The following is a 12662-nucleotide window of genomic DNA, read 5'->3' as shown; positions in this document are numbered from 1 at the left end:
CAGATGACAGTTGGGGAAAAGGCTGAAATGGAGGGAGGCAGCTGGATGGATGAGGTCTCTTAGGAAGAATAAACCCTTTGTTTCTCATTAAATCTGCTGCTGCTGCATACTGTTGTCATTCCCTTTGGGACCATAGTCCACAGTCCTGTTCAAAGCCCTGTGTATCACCTTCAGTAAAGTTCATAAGTCTGGTCCACTGTTTCTGCAAATTGTATCAATCCCTCTTCACCTCAGGCTCCTTCGTTGCTTCCCTCCCTTGTTGACTTCCCCACTCGTCAGTTGCCCCACTCCCTATCCTGTCACCATTGTTGTTTTCTAAAAAATAAAAAAAATTGTTTAAAAAAAAAATTATGGTGGGCCTTAAAACTGCAGTGTTTTTCGGGCTGATCATTATTCAGAATGCAGTTTCTTGTACATTTAAAGTATTTTTTTGTATTTACCGCACCAACATTAGCAGTCGCCCTTCAGTAAGTTAAAAAAAAACAACACAAAATGACAGTCTTGTCTTTTGACATGCATGCACGTGTAGTGACGTATGCTGTGCCGCTGTACGCTTCAGATTTGTTTTTGCCTCACACCAGCGGCTATAAACACATTTTTTTTCTCTTTTTGCCAGTGCTGAATAGCATTGGCAAAAAGCACTGGCAAAGCCTAAAGGTATAAAGGCTTTGCCAATGCTTGTTATAAATGTGACTGAATGAAAAATGCTTTTATGTTTGTGTGTTACCGAATAGTAATTTATTGTAATAGGATTTATTTTGATTTTGATTTATAGAAAGGTACCTTAGAATGGTATTCTCAAAACTGAAAAACTGTGGACTCCCCTCTAACATTAGGTAAGTGTTTTATTCTCATTTTTGTGTAATGGCAACATCTTACATGTCTTGAAAGACCATGTAAGCGTTTAGAAATGTTTTTATTTTTTTCTGAAGTCGTACGTCGTTAAAATAATGAATTCATTTCATGATTGAAACTGTCTTCCATGGTGACATCCTGAACACATCTGCTGCTGAGTCTCTCAGTATGCTTGAACTTTTTCCTGACATATCGGTTTTGTGATTGCTCTTTTGCTTAATGACTAGTCCAGTTGAGTCTCATACAGTTTCTCCTTAGTGCAGTTGAGTGACTTGGACAGCTCTTAGTGCCAGATCATTGGCACTTTATAAAACTCGATACAATAACAAAACACTGAAATTATCCCTGCATGCGCGGAGACTAAACTACGTCTTTAGATCCATATTTACAAAGCCAAGTCTTATAGGTTTGTTCAGATATACATCACATAAACATTATCTTGAACCCTCACAGTGTCTCAGTATGCCTGTTGATCAGTTTACCTGAATGTGGGAACCGTGAAATATATTTCCTCCTTCCTTTATTTATGAATTAAACTCCTCTACATAGCTAGGATGCTACTGTCTCGTAAAACTCCTAAAGCAATAAACTGCAGTTACATCTACTACTCTTATGTTGCTGTTTAGAACAGTGTTTTGATCAGGGGTTGCCTCCAGTTGATTTGGTATGGTGTGTCCACAGGTAGTGCTTTATCACCAAGTAGATTTCTTAGAACTAGTTTTTCCCCAGGCAGTAGGTGATCACACATTACTGGCCAGAAAAGGATGTCCAGAAGACTTCATTAGGTAAACTCAGTAAAGTAGATATGCAAGAACCTCCGCAGTGCATGGTAGGATGTCCAGACCTACTGACGCCAGCTGACAACGCACTAGGGTACTCCTTGAAGAAAAATCTCCGGATCCAGTCTGACGCCTGGGGGAAATTCTGAGGTAAAGAATCTGCAACTAGAATATCGATAAATATCGATGAATATAAATAAATTGTTACTGAAGGTAAGTAACTTTTTTGTTAACACATTTATATTCCAAGGGCTGGTTTGCATAACATTGATCTTTCATGTTATTGCACAGATATGATTTCACATCCCTTTAAATCAAAAGGATGTTGTACATCTCTATCAGACAGCTCATAAATTGATACAATATTTGTTTTGAGACTATCTCTGAGGGAACTTGGGGTGAAATTCTCCAGCCAGGCAATTAAAGCTTCCGAATAAAGATCATATACATATAGCTCATCCTTTGTAATTCTTTGTAGGAAAACCATTTTTATATTGTACATGTTCAAAATAATGGCCTATGCTTAACTGCTGACCTCTGAACAAGGTGAATAAATGTTGTAAGAAGATGGGCATGATGCCTCTTTTCCGACTCCATTTGTGATGGCCAACGTTAATTTCACAAGTTTGAAGCATCAGGGATGCAGCAATGCTACTAGTTAAAAGTAACTGTTAGTTTTGGCCCTCGGTGAAGCCAAGAGGTTTTTAGAGAGTCATTGGAAGGAGTGCATCTATACTTGAAAGTTGTATGCCTGACCTTACCTGATCAGATGGTTGATATGACTACCCACGACAGATGGCTTTTATTGAACCTACAGACCTTTCTTACTTCTCTACTGATAGTTATGCTGACTGGCATGTAGGGCAGCACCAATAGACATACACATCTTTCTGTGGTGGGCAAATTTCTGTATGCTTCCCCAGCTGTGGTTCATGGTCTTCATTTGTATTACCACCAGTGGTGCTGGAGCAGCTTTCAGAGTGGGGATGCTGCCATAAGTGTTACATTATTGAAGTATAGGGATTGTTAAAAATCCAAGAGTAATACAAAGAGCAAGTGTAGCAAATGAGCCAAAACAGTTCAGCAGGTGAGTGGTAAAGCAGTGGTATGTTACTTGTGGTGCTTTTTTTGACAACACTGTACTAAAGCATGGTTTGATAACACAATGTCATTTACATACAGTGCATTGTTAATTGTTGGTCAGAATAACATTATTGGGTCTAAAATAGACCACAAACATAGATAACTCCACATAACTTTCAACAATTGATAAGAATAATTTGACAGTGCTTTAAAAAATTGATAATAATTAGCACCACTAAAAACTCAGTCATAAAAACAATAGGACAAGATAATATCCATTACATACGGTTCCAACTGTCCCAACATGACACAGACCAGTCATAAATAATCGCGTAACATTGATAAAGTGCATAATATAAAACCAAACAGGCCGACCAATGGCGAGCGTTTTCCCCAAGCTAAACAGACATGCATAAAAACCCTACCCTAAAAAGTGAATTACAGTTAAATCTAACTAATCCAGCGTTTTACAAAATAATCCTAAGAAAACTCATGGCGGTTATAAAGTGCAGGCAGAATGACAATTCAGGCTGGCTGAGACCCAAAATAAGCGTCTTCCGCAGTCTCATCAAAGAGGCCAGTTTGTGAGTATCTGGGAGTAACTGGAAATGCATAATAGCAGGCATGACCTGCACAAAGTTCAAAGATTTCAACAAAGGTACTAAAATAGTATTTCGGGGAACCTCTTAGAGACCACAAGAAAAAACGAAGTGCACAAGGTCAATATCAGAAAAGTTATCACACGAGCAGGGCCTCATCTGTGTGTGCCATATACTAGAATTTGGATGTCCAGCAGCAAATTAAATTTATTAAACTGAAATCTAGTGAGAAGAAACCAATAATGTTATGTTATACATATTTATAGAGCGCTCAGTTACCCAAGTTACCCAAAGGCGTCCTAGCACTAGCTCTAAGTAAACCGAGAAAGGTGACATCTAATTCCTGAAAAGCCATGTCTTAAGCTCTTTCCTGAAAGATGACAGACTGGAGGCAGATCTAATATGGAAAGGTAATTGATTGAAAATTTTCGCTTCTTCTGACCGAGTGAACTTTGTTGAATCTGGATACCGCCAAAGTCTTGGTGCCTGCAGACTGGAGATTTCTTTTGGGCTTGTAACAGTTAACATTTTGCATTAAAGGGGGCCTTGATCATGTAAAGCTTTATAAGCAGTACAAAGTGCTTTGAACTTGATACGCAGTCTGACAGATAACCAGTTTAGCTTCCTTATTGTCATGGTTGTGGAGTTAAACTTTGAGATCCCGGTTAATTGTCTTGCCACAGCATTTTGTAATGTTGGTAATTTATTCAGATGTTGTTGCTGCATATTGTTGCAGTAGTCCGTTTTGGAAAGCGCTATAGAGGTGACTACTGTTTTTTGCAAGTTCGAGATGATTTATTTGAGATTTTTTTAATGATTATCAAGGCACCAAAGATAGCTGAAGTAACTGCATTTACTTGTCCCCCGAAAGTAAGCTTGTTGTCCATTTGAATGCCTAAACTTCTGGTCTTGTTACCACCTGATCAGGCAGCGCAGAGCAATAAGATCTGTTGCAGGAAAACTTAAGATAAAGAAAAAGACAAGACTCCTCTCGGCAAGACAAACACTGCTTTTACTGTTGTGTCAAGGAGAGTAGCTATCTCCAGACAGGTAAACAGCTGGTCTCAATTTGTTGCTTGACAGGCAGCCACTTATTTAGCAACATGAGTATTGTTTTTTTTACAAGAGTTCATATAAGTTGCTTATGCATTACATGTTTGTTGCAAAACGTCACATAACCAGTGTCCTTGAACCTTTAACCTATTTTTTTACACTTTCTTTATTGCAGTTCTATCAGTGCTTAACAAACTAACTATTCACTGATCTTGAATGTGTATGTATCTGCATGCACGTTTTATCGTTCTGTTCCCTTATCAGATTCTGTGTACCATTGGCTAATTCAGTCTCCTGCTTCTATTCATCAATCATGTTTTTAAATTACTGGGACAACACAATAAGTGCCTGTGTGCTAAGACCATAAATTCCTTCAAGCTTACAAACACTGGTTTTCCTTTAACTAACACCTTGCTGGTCATGCATTCTATTTTCAGGTAAACTCTTCATCTCTCTGGCATCAGGACAGATTTTAGGCCAACACTGCTCTTTCGCCACATATTTAATATTGTTTTATACTGGTGTCAGCTGCAGCATAATTTCTTCACATTTAATTTCCTCTCTAACCCCCCCCCCCCCCCCCCCCCCCTTCTAGTTTATATTTCAACTGCTTGGTCTAAACCTTGGTCTGCACTTGGCACCAGGTGATATATATTGCCCTGAGCATCTCCACCTTTGTACTGATCTTCCTGCAACATGCTAAAATGAATTGAATACCAAAACATATCAACAGCAGGGCCCCAAGAGCTGCAAACAAGGCTCCCAACAATCCTGACATCCAAGATGGGTAGTGTAGGAAAACTGGTCTGATTGGAGCCGTCTGACTTTTTGCCCCCATTTTTCACTAATGCTGATGTTTTCCTGACTGATGTAAATGCTTAAAAAAAAAAAAAAAAGACTAAGTCTGAAGGTAAATCTTTGACCAAGGCCTCCCGCTTGCTGTAGCAGAGCAGGGCTCCAACACGGTTGGCCTCAAAGTTTGGCTTTTCCCTGGTCAAGGTGTGACCAAATACCAAACTGGTGCATTCAGTTTCTAAGCGCTAAAGTATTTAGGGCCAGATGTAGGTAGCCGTTTGCATTGTACAAACTGCGAAAATCGCAGTTTGCGCCATGCAAACAGCCTAACGCGATGCTCATTCCCAAATTCCGAGTCGGTACCAACTCGCACTTTGGGAATGCGACTCGCAAATAGGAAGGGGTGTTCCATTCCTATTTGCGACTCGCATCGCAATTCAGAATTGCTTTGTGACTGCGATCGCAAAGCAACTCACAGTTACCACCAGTGTCACACTGGTGGTAACTCATTGGCAAAAGGGAAGGTGTCCCCATGGGACCCCTTCCCCTTTGTGAATGTCGACAAAAATATTTTTTCAGAGCAGGCAGTGGTCCTATGGACCACTGCCTACTCTGAAAAACTGAAACCAAATGGTTTCGGTATTTTTTTCATTTTGCAACTCGTTTTCCTTTAAGGAAAATGGGCTGCAAAATGAAAAAAAAAACTGCTTTATTTAAAAAGCCGTCACAGACCTGGAAGTCTGCTGACTTCAGCAGGCCACCATCCCTATGAGTGCAGGGACTCGCTATGGGTGCACAAAATGCGACCCACCTCATGAATATTGATGAGGTGGGTCTTTGCGACCCCATAGCGAGTCGCAGACGGTGTCTGAGACACCGTTCTGCATCCGGGATTGCGACTCTGAAATTGCGAGTCAGACAGACTCGCAATTTCCGAGTCGCAATCTCGGAGTTTCCTACATGTGGCCCTTATTCTTTAAAAATTCATATTTCCGGTTCCAAGTATCCAATTGAATTCCTATTTTTATAAATTGGTTTTAGATTTTTAAACTGTTTCCGGTGTTTCATTTATTTACTGTTTTGCTGTTTTGTGATATTTGAATGCTTTACACTGTCTCCTAAGTTAAGCCTTGGTGCTCGTTGCCAAGCTACCAAGGGTTGAGCTTGGGGTTAAGTTATTGAGACCTAACTGAACCTAGTGAGGGTTAGTGGCCTATTGCTAAGTGGAAGTACTTACCTGCCCTTACCAATAATCTACTTTATAACATTTTTGGTGGGCAGTGGTGGGATCCAGTACTAGTGTTTAATATCACACTATAGTTTTAAGTTAAATAAGTTAAAAACCCACTAAATTGACAGAGTAAAAGTATTTTTGTTTTTTCAAACTTTGACTTATTTTTTAATTACTTTTTTGATTTTTCTAAATTGTTCTGATCGATTGGTGCCAAAGTTTGTTTTGTTTAAGTGACACAAAACTTAAAGGAGACCATGGAGCTTGATCTACCAAGCCTACCCACACTCACTGCAGCTGAACTTAGGGTGTTGTCCAGAAATAGGGGATTGCCTGCTGCTAACAACCTTCGGAAGACTGTGATGATAAAGTCCCTTGAAGCCTGATAGGTCAGATAGAGGTGGAGAAAGATTCAGCTGTAGAAAGGGAAGGGGAAGATGTCCTCTACAACCTCCAGGAGGATGATCGCCTAACTGTGATTTCAGCAGCTAGGGCCCCATCCAGAGCTAGTGGGAGGGCAGGGTCTATGGAATCAGCCCAAGAAGAAGCAGAACTGGATCTCAGAAAGAGGGACCTTGAGGCCCAGGTAGCCCTCATAGCGTGGGAGGCAGAGACGTTGGCCCTAGATAAGAAGTGGGCAAGGAGTGGACAAAAAGATGGTAGTAGCGACAGAGAAGTTGAGATGTTCATGGGTGGCGTGTTTTGCCCCAGATTACCCAAGGTGGTGGTTCCTGCTTATCAAGAGGAGGATGACCTAGACATGTGGCTCACAGCCTTTGAGAGGGCTCCCAGGATGAGGAGAGTTAAGCCTCAGTAATAGGGCTCACTTCTTTGGGAGTTGATTCTAGTATCTGGGAGGGATAGGCTCCTGACCCTAAGGAAGGATGGGACAGAGTCCTATCCCAATATGAAAAAGTGCCTCATAGTGAAGTTTGGTCTCATCCCAGAGCAGTATAGGATGACGTTAAGAAACACCCAGAAGGGCAATACCCAATCTTGGATTGACTTTGTAGAGACCTCAGCTAAGGCACTAGAGAGCAAGATACAGGGTAGCAAAGTACATACATACTTATGAGGGGCTGTACAGTTTGATCATGAGGGAGAATATCCTGATCAACTGTATCTCAGAGAGGTTACGCCAGCAACTAGTGGACTCTAAGCTGTCCGACCCCACAGAGCTGGGGGAGGCACCTGATGAGTGGTTGAGAACCAGAGTGGTTGTCAAATCCCAGGGGAGAGACTCCAAGAAGGCGGGATCAGGTTCCCCAAAACCTAGAGAGGGCGGTGGTAAACCCACCACAGAGACTTCCTCCATATCCCAGACCCCTAAGAAGGGAGAAGGTAGCTCCCACTCTGACAAGAAGAGGCAGGGAGGCCCAGTGTTAAAGAAGCTCTTGGACAACAAGGCCTGCTTTGACTGCCAGCAAACAGGTCACTTCAGAGGAGATGCAGCCTGTTCCCAGAAGGTGGTTAATACTGGGCTGTCCAGTGTAGCCATAGAGGAGGACTCCTCGGATGGTGAGGTCCTCATAGCATTGGGCTGGGCGACAGGACCAGATGGTAAGCTGGTGATCCCTGAGGATGGGAGTGGGCACTCTCACCTCATTCAGGTGAATGGGATCCCTACCACTGGCCTGAAACGCATGTGTCAGTCACACTATAGTGAGTGACTGGTTGGTGTCCCCAGATATGTATGTCCCAGGGGAGACAAGGAGAGTCAGGGTAGCCCCAGATGAGGTCACCACCAAACCTGTATGGCATAGTGCACCTAGAGAGGGTATCCTTGACTGGTATAGGGTGGTGGTCAGTGCTGATCTCCCCCTAGATAGTATCCTGGGCAATGGCCTCCGAGAGTTGAGTCTGATCCCAGTGGGGGTGGTCGCCCAGGGCAGCCCCCTACCCCAACGTCCTGGGGACCAGTTTCTACAGTTAGGAGACAGGGGTCCCCAGTAAAAGGAGGGAAAAAGAAAAGGAGGGGTAGGCCACTCTTAAAGAGAGGTCCAGTGAGCTAAAGCCCAATGTCCCAGTGGGGGAGGGAGGGGGGGCAGGTCATGTGAGCACTTCTCCATTTCTTAAACTGGATCCCTACAGAAAATGCGGTCTTATTTCGGGCCACAGCAAGGTGAGGATTAGGTTTTAAGGCGGGAGTGTCGCTTTGAGGAAGTAAGTACTCGGTATGCCCTAGACCACCAGCAGTGATTAGAACGCGCTTGTTGAGCTTGACCTTCACTGCATTTTCATTTGTGTATATTTTACAGCATGTGACTATAAGCACACCCCCCTTTCCGGAGGACCTGTGATGCAATTAGCATAAACACTAAAAGTAGGTCACGCATGCACCACATGAGTTTTCCTAGAGGTGCCTCACATGTTTTAAGTGTTTTGTAGTGTTTCCTATATGTAGTACGTCTTGTATTCGTTTTTATGTATGAAGTACTGAAGCCATTTGTCTGGGTGATGGTGACAACTCCACCACACCCCTGAGAGATGCATTTACGTCTACTATTTTCTCTTTTCTTCCACAGATTTGCCCAGCAGAGCATTGACACTGATGGGTAGTATTTATTTAATGTTATTTAATTGGTATATATTACCTTACCACAGTAAATAGTAAAAATACTTCTACTAGTGTAAAGTGCACAAAGAGTGATACTAGGGAGATCACTTTGGTCCTGAAGAGTTTAGGTGTAAACTCCGAAACATGTAGACCACTGAGGACAGGTACATAATATACCCACCCTCCTGACACCCCTTTTTAATCACACCACCCCTGTGAGACATATTAAATTAGTAATATCATCCAGAGGGGGGGGGGATTTTAATTTACCAAGACCCCAGCACTCCTATCCTTTTCTAGCATCTGCATCGCTGATACCAATAGTGCTCCCACGTATTCCATCTGTCGCAGCACGCCTAGTTCTGCAGCAGAACGTTAAGAAACCCAATGTTGAAGCATGCCACCAAGGGGTAACCCTGGTGGATGAGGGTTTTTCTAACAAAAAAAAACTTTTTTTCTGTGGAAGTTTTTCACCTGCAAAAGGACAGCCAGTTTTTCTCACTGTCTTCCTCGCCTGACAAGCTTGGAAGACCCTCCCAGGGTTGGGCTGAGTCTCCTGGGCATGTAGGCTGGGGGAGGGGGAGGGGACTGTGTGCAAAAACTGGGCTGATTACAGAAGCCACCTGAACTTTTGTCCAATTTTTCACTTAGGCTGGTGGTTTCCTGACTCTGATGGTGCCCTGTACTGCTGAGGTGCCCAGTGTCATTTTAAAGGCAGGCCTGCCTTGCTGGCTGCTTTTAAATTAAAGTGATTTTCAAATTCAACTTTAGAAATGAAACTACTTCTAGAGTCTTAAACTAGCTTATTTTTTACATATGTCACCCCTAAGGTGCACCTTAGATGCCCCAGGGTTGGGTGCAGTGCAACTTTAAGCAGGGACTGTATAAAATATGTTTTATAAGCCCTTATGTAGAAAAAATAGCTAAAATAGTTTTACCCCATTGTAGTGAATGGACTTTATAGGCTAACATTTGGAGACTGTATTTCTAATTAATGAAGTCTCAAAATGAGCTATATATTTCAATTTTGGTATCAACTTAATGTTATAATAAATCCAAGCACTTGCCATTGTTGAATGTAATATAACTTGCACCTAGAAAGAGTTTTGGAACTCTTCCTAAATGTTACCAGTTTCAGCTCAATGCTCTTCTCTGATTGGCCAGCCTCTGGCAGCCTTGGCAGGCTGCCTTGATGAGATGTGTAGTGGCCTGTGCTGAATACAAAGGCAGGTGGTAAAACAGGATAGGAGGAAGCAACAAAACTGGACTTCAAAAGAAGGAAGGACATTTGCGGCAGCTCTGGACCTCCCCAATTTCTGGCAAACCCAGACAGCCAGGTGCCCCCCTGACTAGAGAGGAGAGGGTGTGTTAAGGGAACTTAGCCATAGCAATGGGTGGGCTCAGCCAGACCTAACCTCTAAGATTGAATTTCTGCCATGATGGATTGTTGAGGAGTGTTGCTCCCTCGGATTGATTTTTACCACACTTCCCAGGAAGTGGTCATCAAAGAGGGTGGTGGCCTCAGATGATTGGTCGAGGACCCCCCTGCTTTCCTCCCTAGGAGGAAGGATAAATATGACAAAGCTGCACCCACACCTCATATCCCTACCAGGAACAAAGACAAGAAGAAGGACTGCCCTGCTGGACCCATGACCTGCATGTGGACACTGCACTCTGAAGGACTGCACCAGCTGCATACTTGGGCTTCACCACACGAAGGACTTTGCCTGGCTTCAGTTAGTTCAAGAAGGGGCTCTCTGTTTGCTGCAGGTAAAAAATAGCTAACCAGAGTCCCCTGCATCAAAACCTGAAGACACTGACCACTGTCCAGTGGTCATTTTTGGATTCGAGCCGAGTGCATTCTGGGAGTTAAAGTCCTAACCCTCAAGGAGCAACTCAGAGCTTCTGGAACCTCAGGGTGAGATGTGGGCTCCTAAAGACCTTCTGGAAAAAGATCCAGAATTTGAGAAGATTGGAGAACTTCTGGAAAAACGCTCAATAAAGGAACTGATCTTACTTTGTGGGTCAAGCAAGCTTACATTGACCGCGGCCCGTCCTGACTTGCAGGTTTGTCCCATTGAAAATGTCGGGTGCCTGAAACTTCCAGGATTACACCGGGGGCTCCTGGAAAGGCAGTCCGATGACTTTGACTTGAAATCGGCTTGCTGTGGAGGGTCATCGCATAGAAAAAGCAAGTCTGAACGTAAAAATTTAACAGGACTTCCCGCGCGGCATATCCGAGGAGGGCTCCAGGGACGTTTGATCCAATTTTAGCTTCGGCCCGGACGTAGATTTCCGTCCTGAAAAATCTTCAAGAAAAAGACTAAGTCCGAAGGTAAACTTTTGACCACGATCTCCCTCTTACTGTAGCTGAGCAGGGTTCCATCATGGTCGGCCTCAAATTTTGACTTTGCCCCGGTGGAGGTGCGACCAGATAATCGAGTGGCGCATTCAGTTTATAAATGCTAAAAATCGATTATTCTTTGAAACTCATATCTTATGTTCCCCTTATCTGATTTTATTTGTGTTGGTATCAAATTAAAGATAAATATATTTCCTATTGTTATAAATTGTTTTGGATTTCTAAACTATTTTCGCCCTTTTATTTATTTATTTTGTTTTGGGATATTTGAATGCTTTACACACTTTGTCTCCTAAGTTAAGCCTTGTTGCTCTTTGCCAAGCTACTAAGGGGTGAGCACGGGTTAATTTATGGAGATCTAACTGGACCTAGTGAGGGTTAGTAGCCTATTGCTACATGTAGGTACTTAACTGCCCTTACCAATAATCCACTTTCAACAGGTAGTAAAGAAAACCTAAACAACCCACTAAGCCAACTATTTGGGGCACCTTCTTCATCTACCATTTAATTCTGTAGATTATGCAAAGTTTATAAAGCCTCTGACAGTTTTATTGTCTGCATCATTTGCTATGACATTAGTACAACAAGTAGCCCGAATCTTCGCACATACCCCTCCTTAAATGGTCGTCAAAAAGTACATAACAATGCTGCATTTTCATCATTCTCATAGCACACAGCTCGTCTTTTGTGGCATTAAATCCTTCTTTTGTAGTATTTATAGAATTCATAAGTTCCCATTGAGGTATCTGTAACCATCAAGCAGTTTTCTTTGCCTGAACAAATGGCAGAATACTTACAAAGAACAATTGTGCATCATTAACCAACCGGTACTCTTGGGAAACATCATTCCAAGTGGTAGTGCCATAATGCTCTGCATTTCGTCTCCTTTTAACAGTCGTTGGACAGCTCATGTTTTTTTCATGAAGCGCTGATAAATTGACTCCAGGAATGACCAAAACAGAGTGTGCAAGGTGTCCATGGTACATAGACCGTTCCAGTTTGGTGGTAGCGGAGTGTACAGTAGTTCTCCACACTTTCAGTAATAGTCCATGGGGCTGGAGGTGCCCCTCTGCATGTCGGTGTTATCTTCTGTGGCACTGCAGTTGATATTCCTGCCTACATTGATGGCGCAGTTTCCTCTGAAACATAAAGAGACGCTAATCTCATGACTGTCAAAGAACTTACTGTGCTATCTATCAAACTGTAACACGCAACATTGTCACCCCAAATACGTTATGACTGCATCCGGACTAATATCAGTTTCATTCCTTGAAGACATGACTATACAGGAGAAAATGTAATATCAGGGTGCTATTGATAATGGGCATAAACTGATCTAGTGACTTTA

General features: G+C 42.6%; 1 protein-coding gene across 12 annotated transcripts in view; it reads left to right on the top strand.

Moving 5' to 3' along the window:
- The window catches only part of ST3GAL6 (ST3 beta-galactoside alpha-2,3-sialyltransferase 6), a 502129-nt gene that overhangs the window by 375006 nt on the left and 114461 nt on the right, over positions 1 to 12662 (top strand). For 11 of the 12 annotated variants that reach the window (XM_069204903.1, XM_069204900.1, XM_069204906.1 and 8 more), the window contains one exon: positions 776 to 836. The exons of the other annotated variant lie outside the window; for it this stretch is intronic. In XM_069204903.1, the coding sequence (XP_069061004.1) occupies positions 776 to 836 (61 nt within the window). The remainder of the gene's footprint in view (positions 1 to 775; positions 837 to 12662) is intronic. 12 annotated transcript variants of the gene reach the window in all.

The sequence above is a fragment of the Pleurodeles waltl genome, chromosome 8 (assembly GCF_031143425.1).
Source record: "Pleurodeles waltl isolate 20211129_DDA chromosome 8, aPleWal1.hap1.20221129, whole genome shotgun sequence".
NCBI lineage: Eukaryota > Metazoa > Chordata > Amphibia > Caudata > Salamandridae > Pleurodeles > Pleurodeles waltl.
Note: the sequence above shows the minus strand (reverse complement) of the source record. Positions and strands in the feature narration are given on the sequence as shown.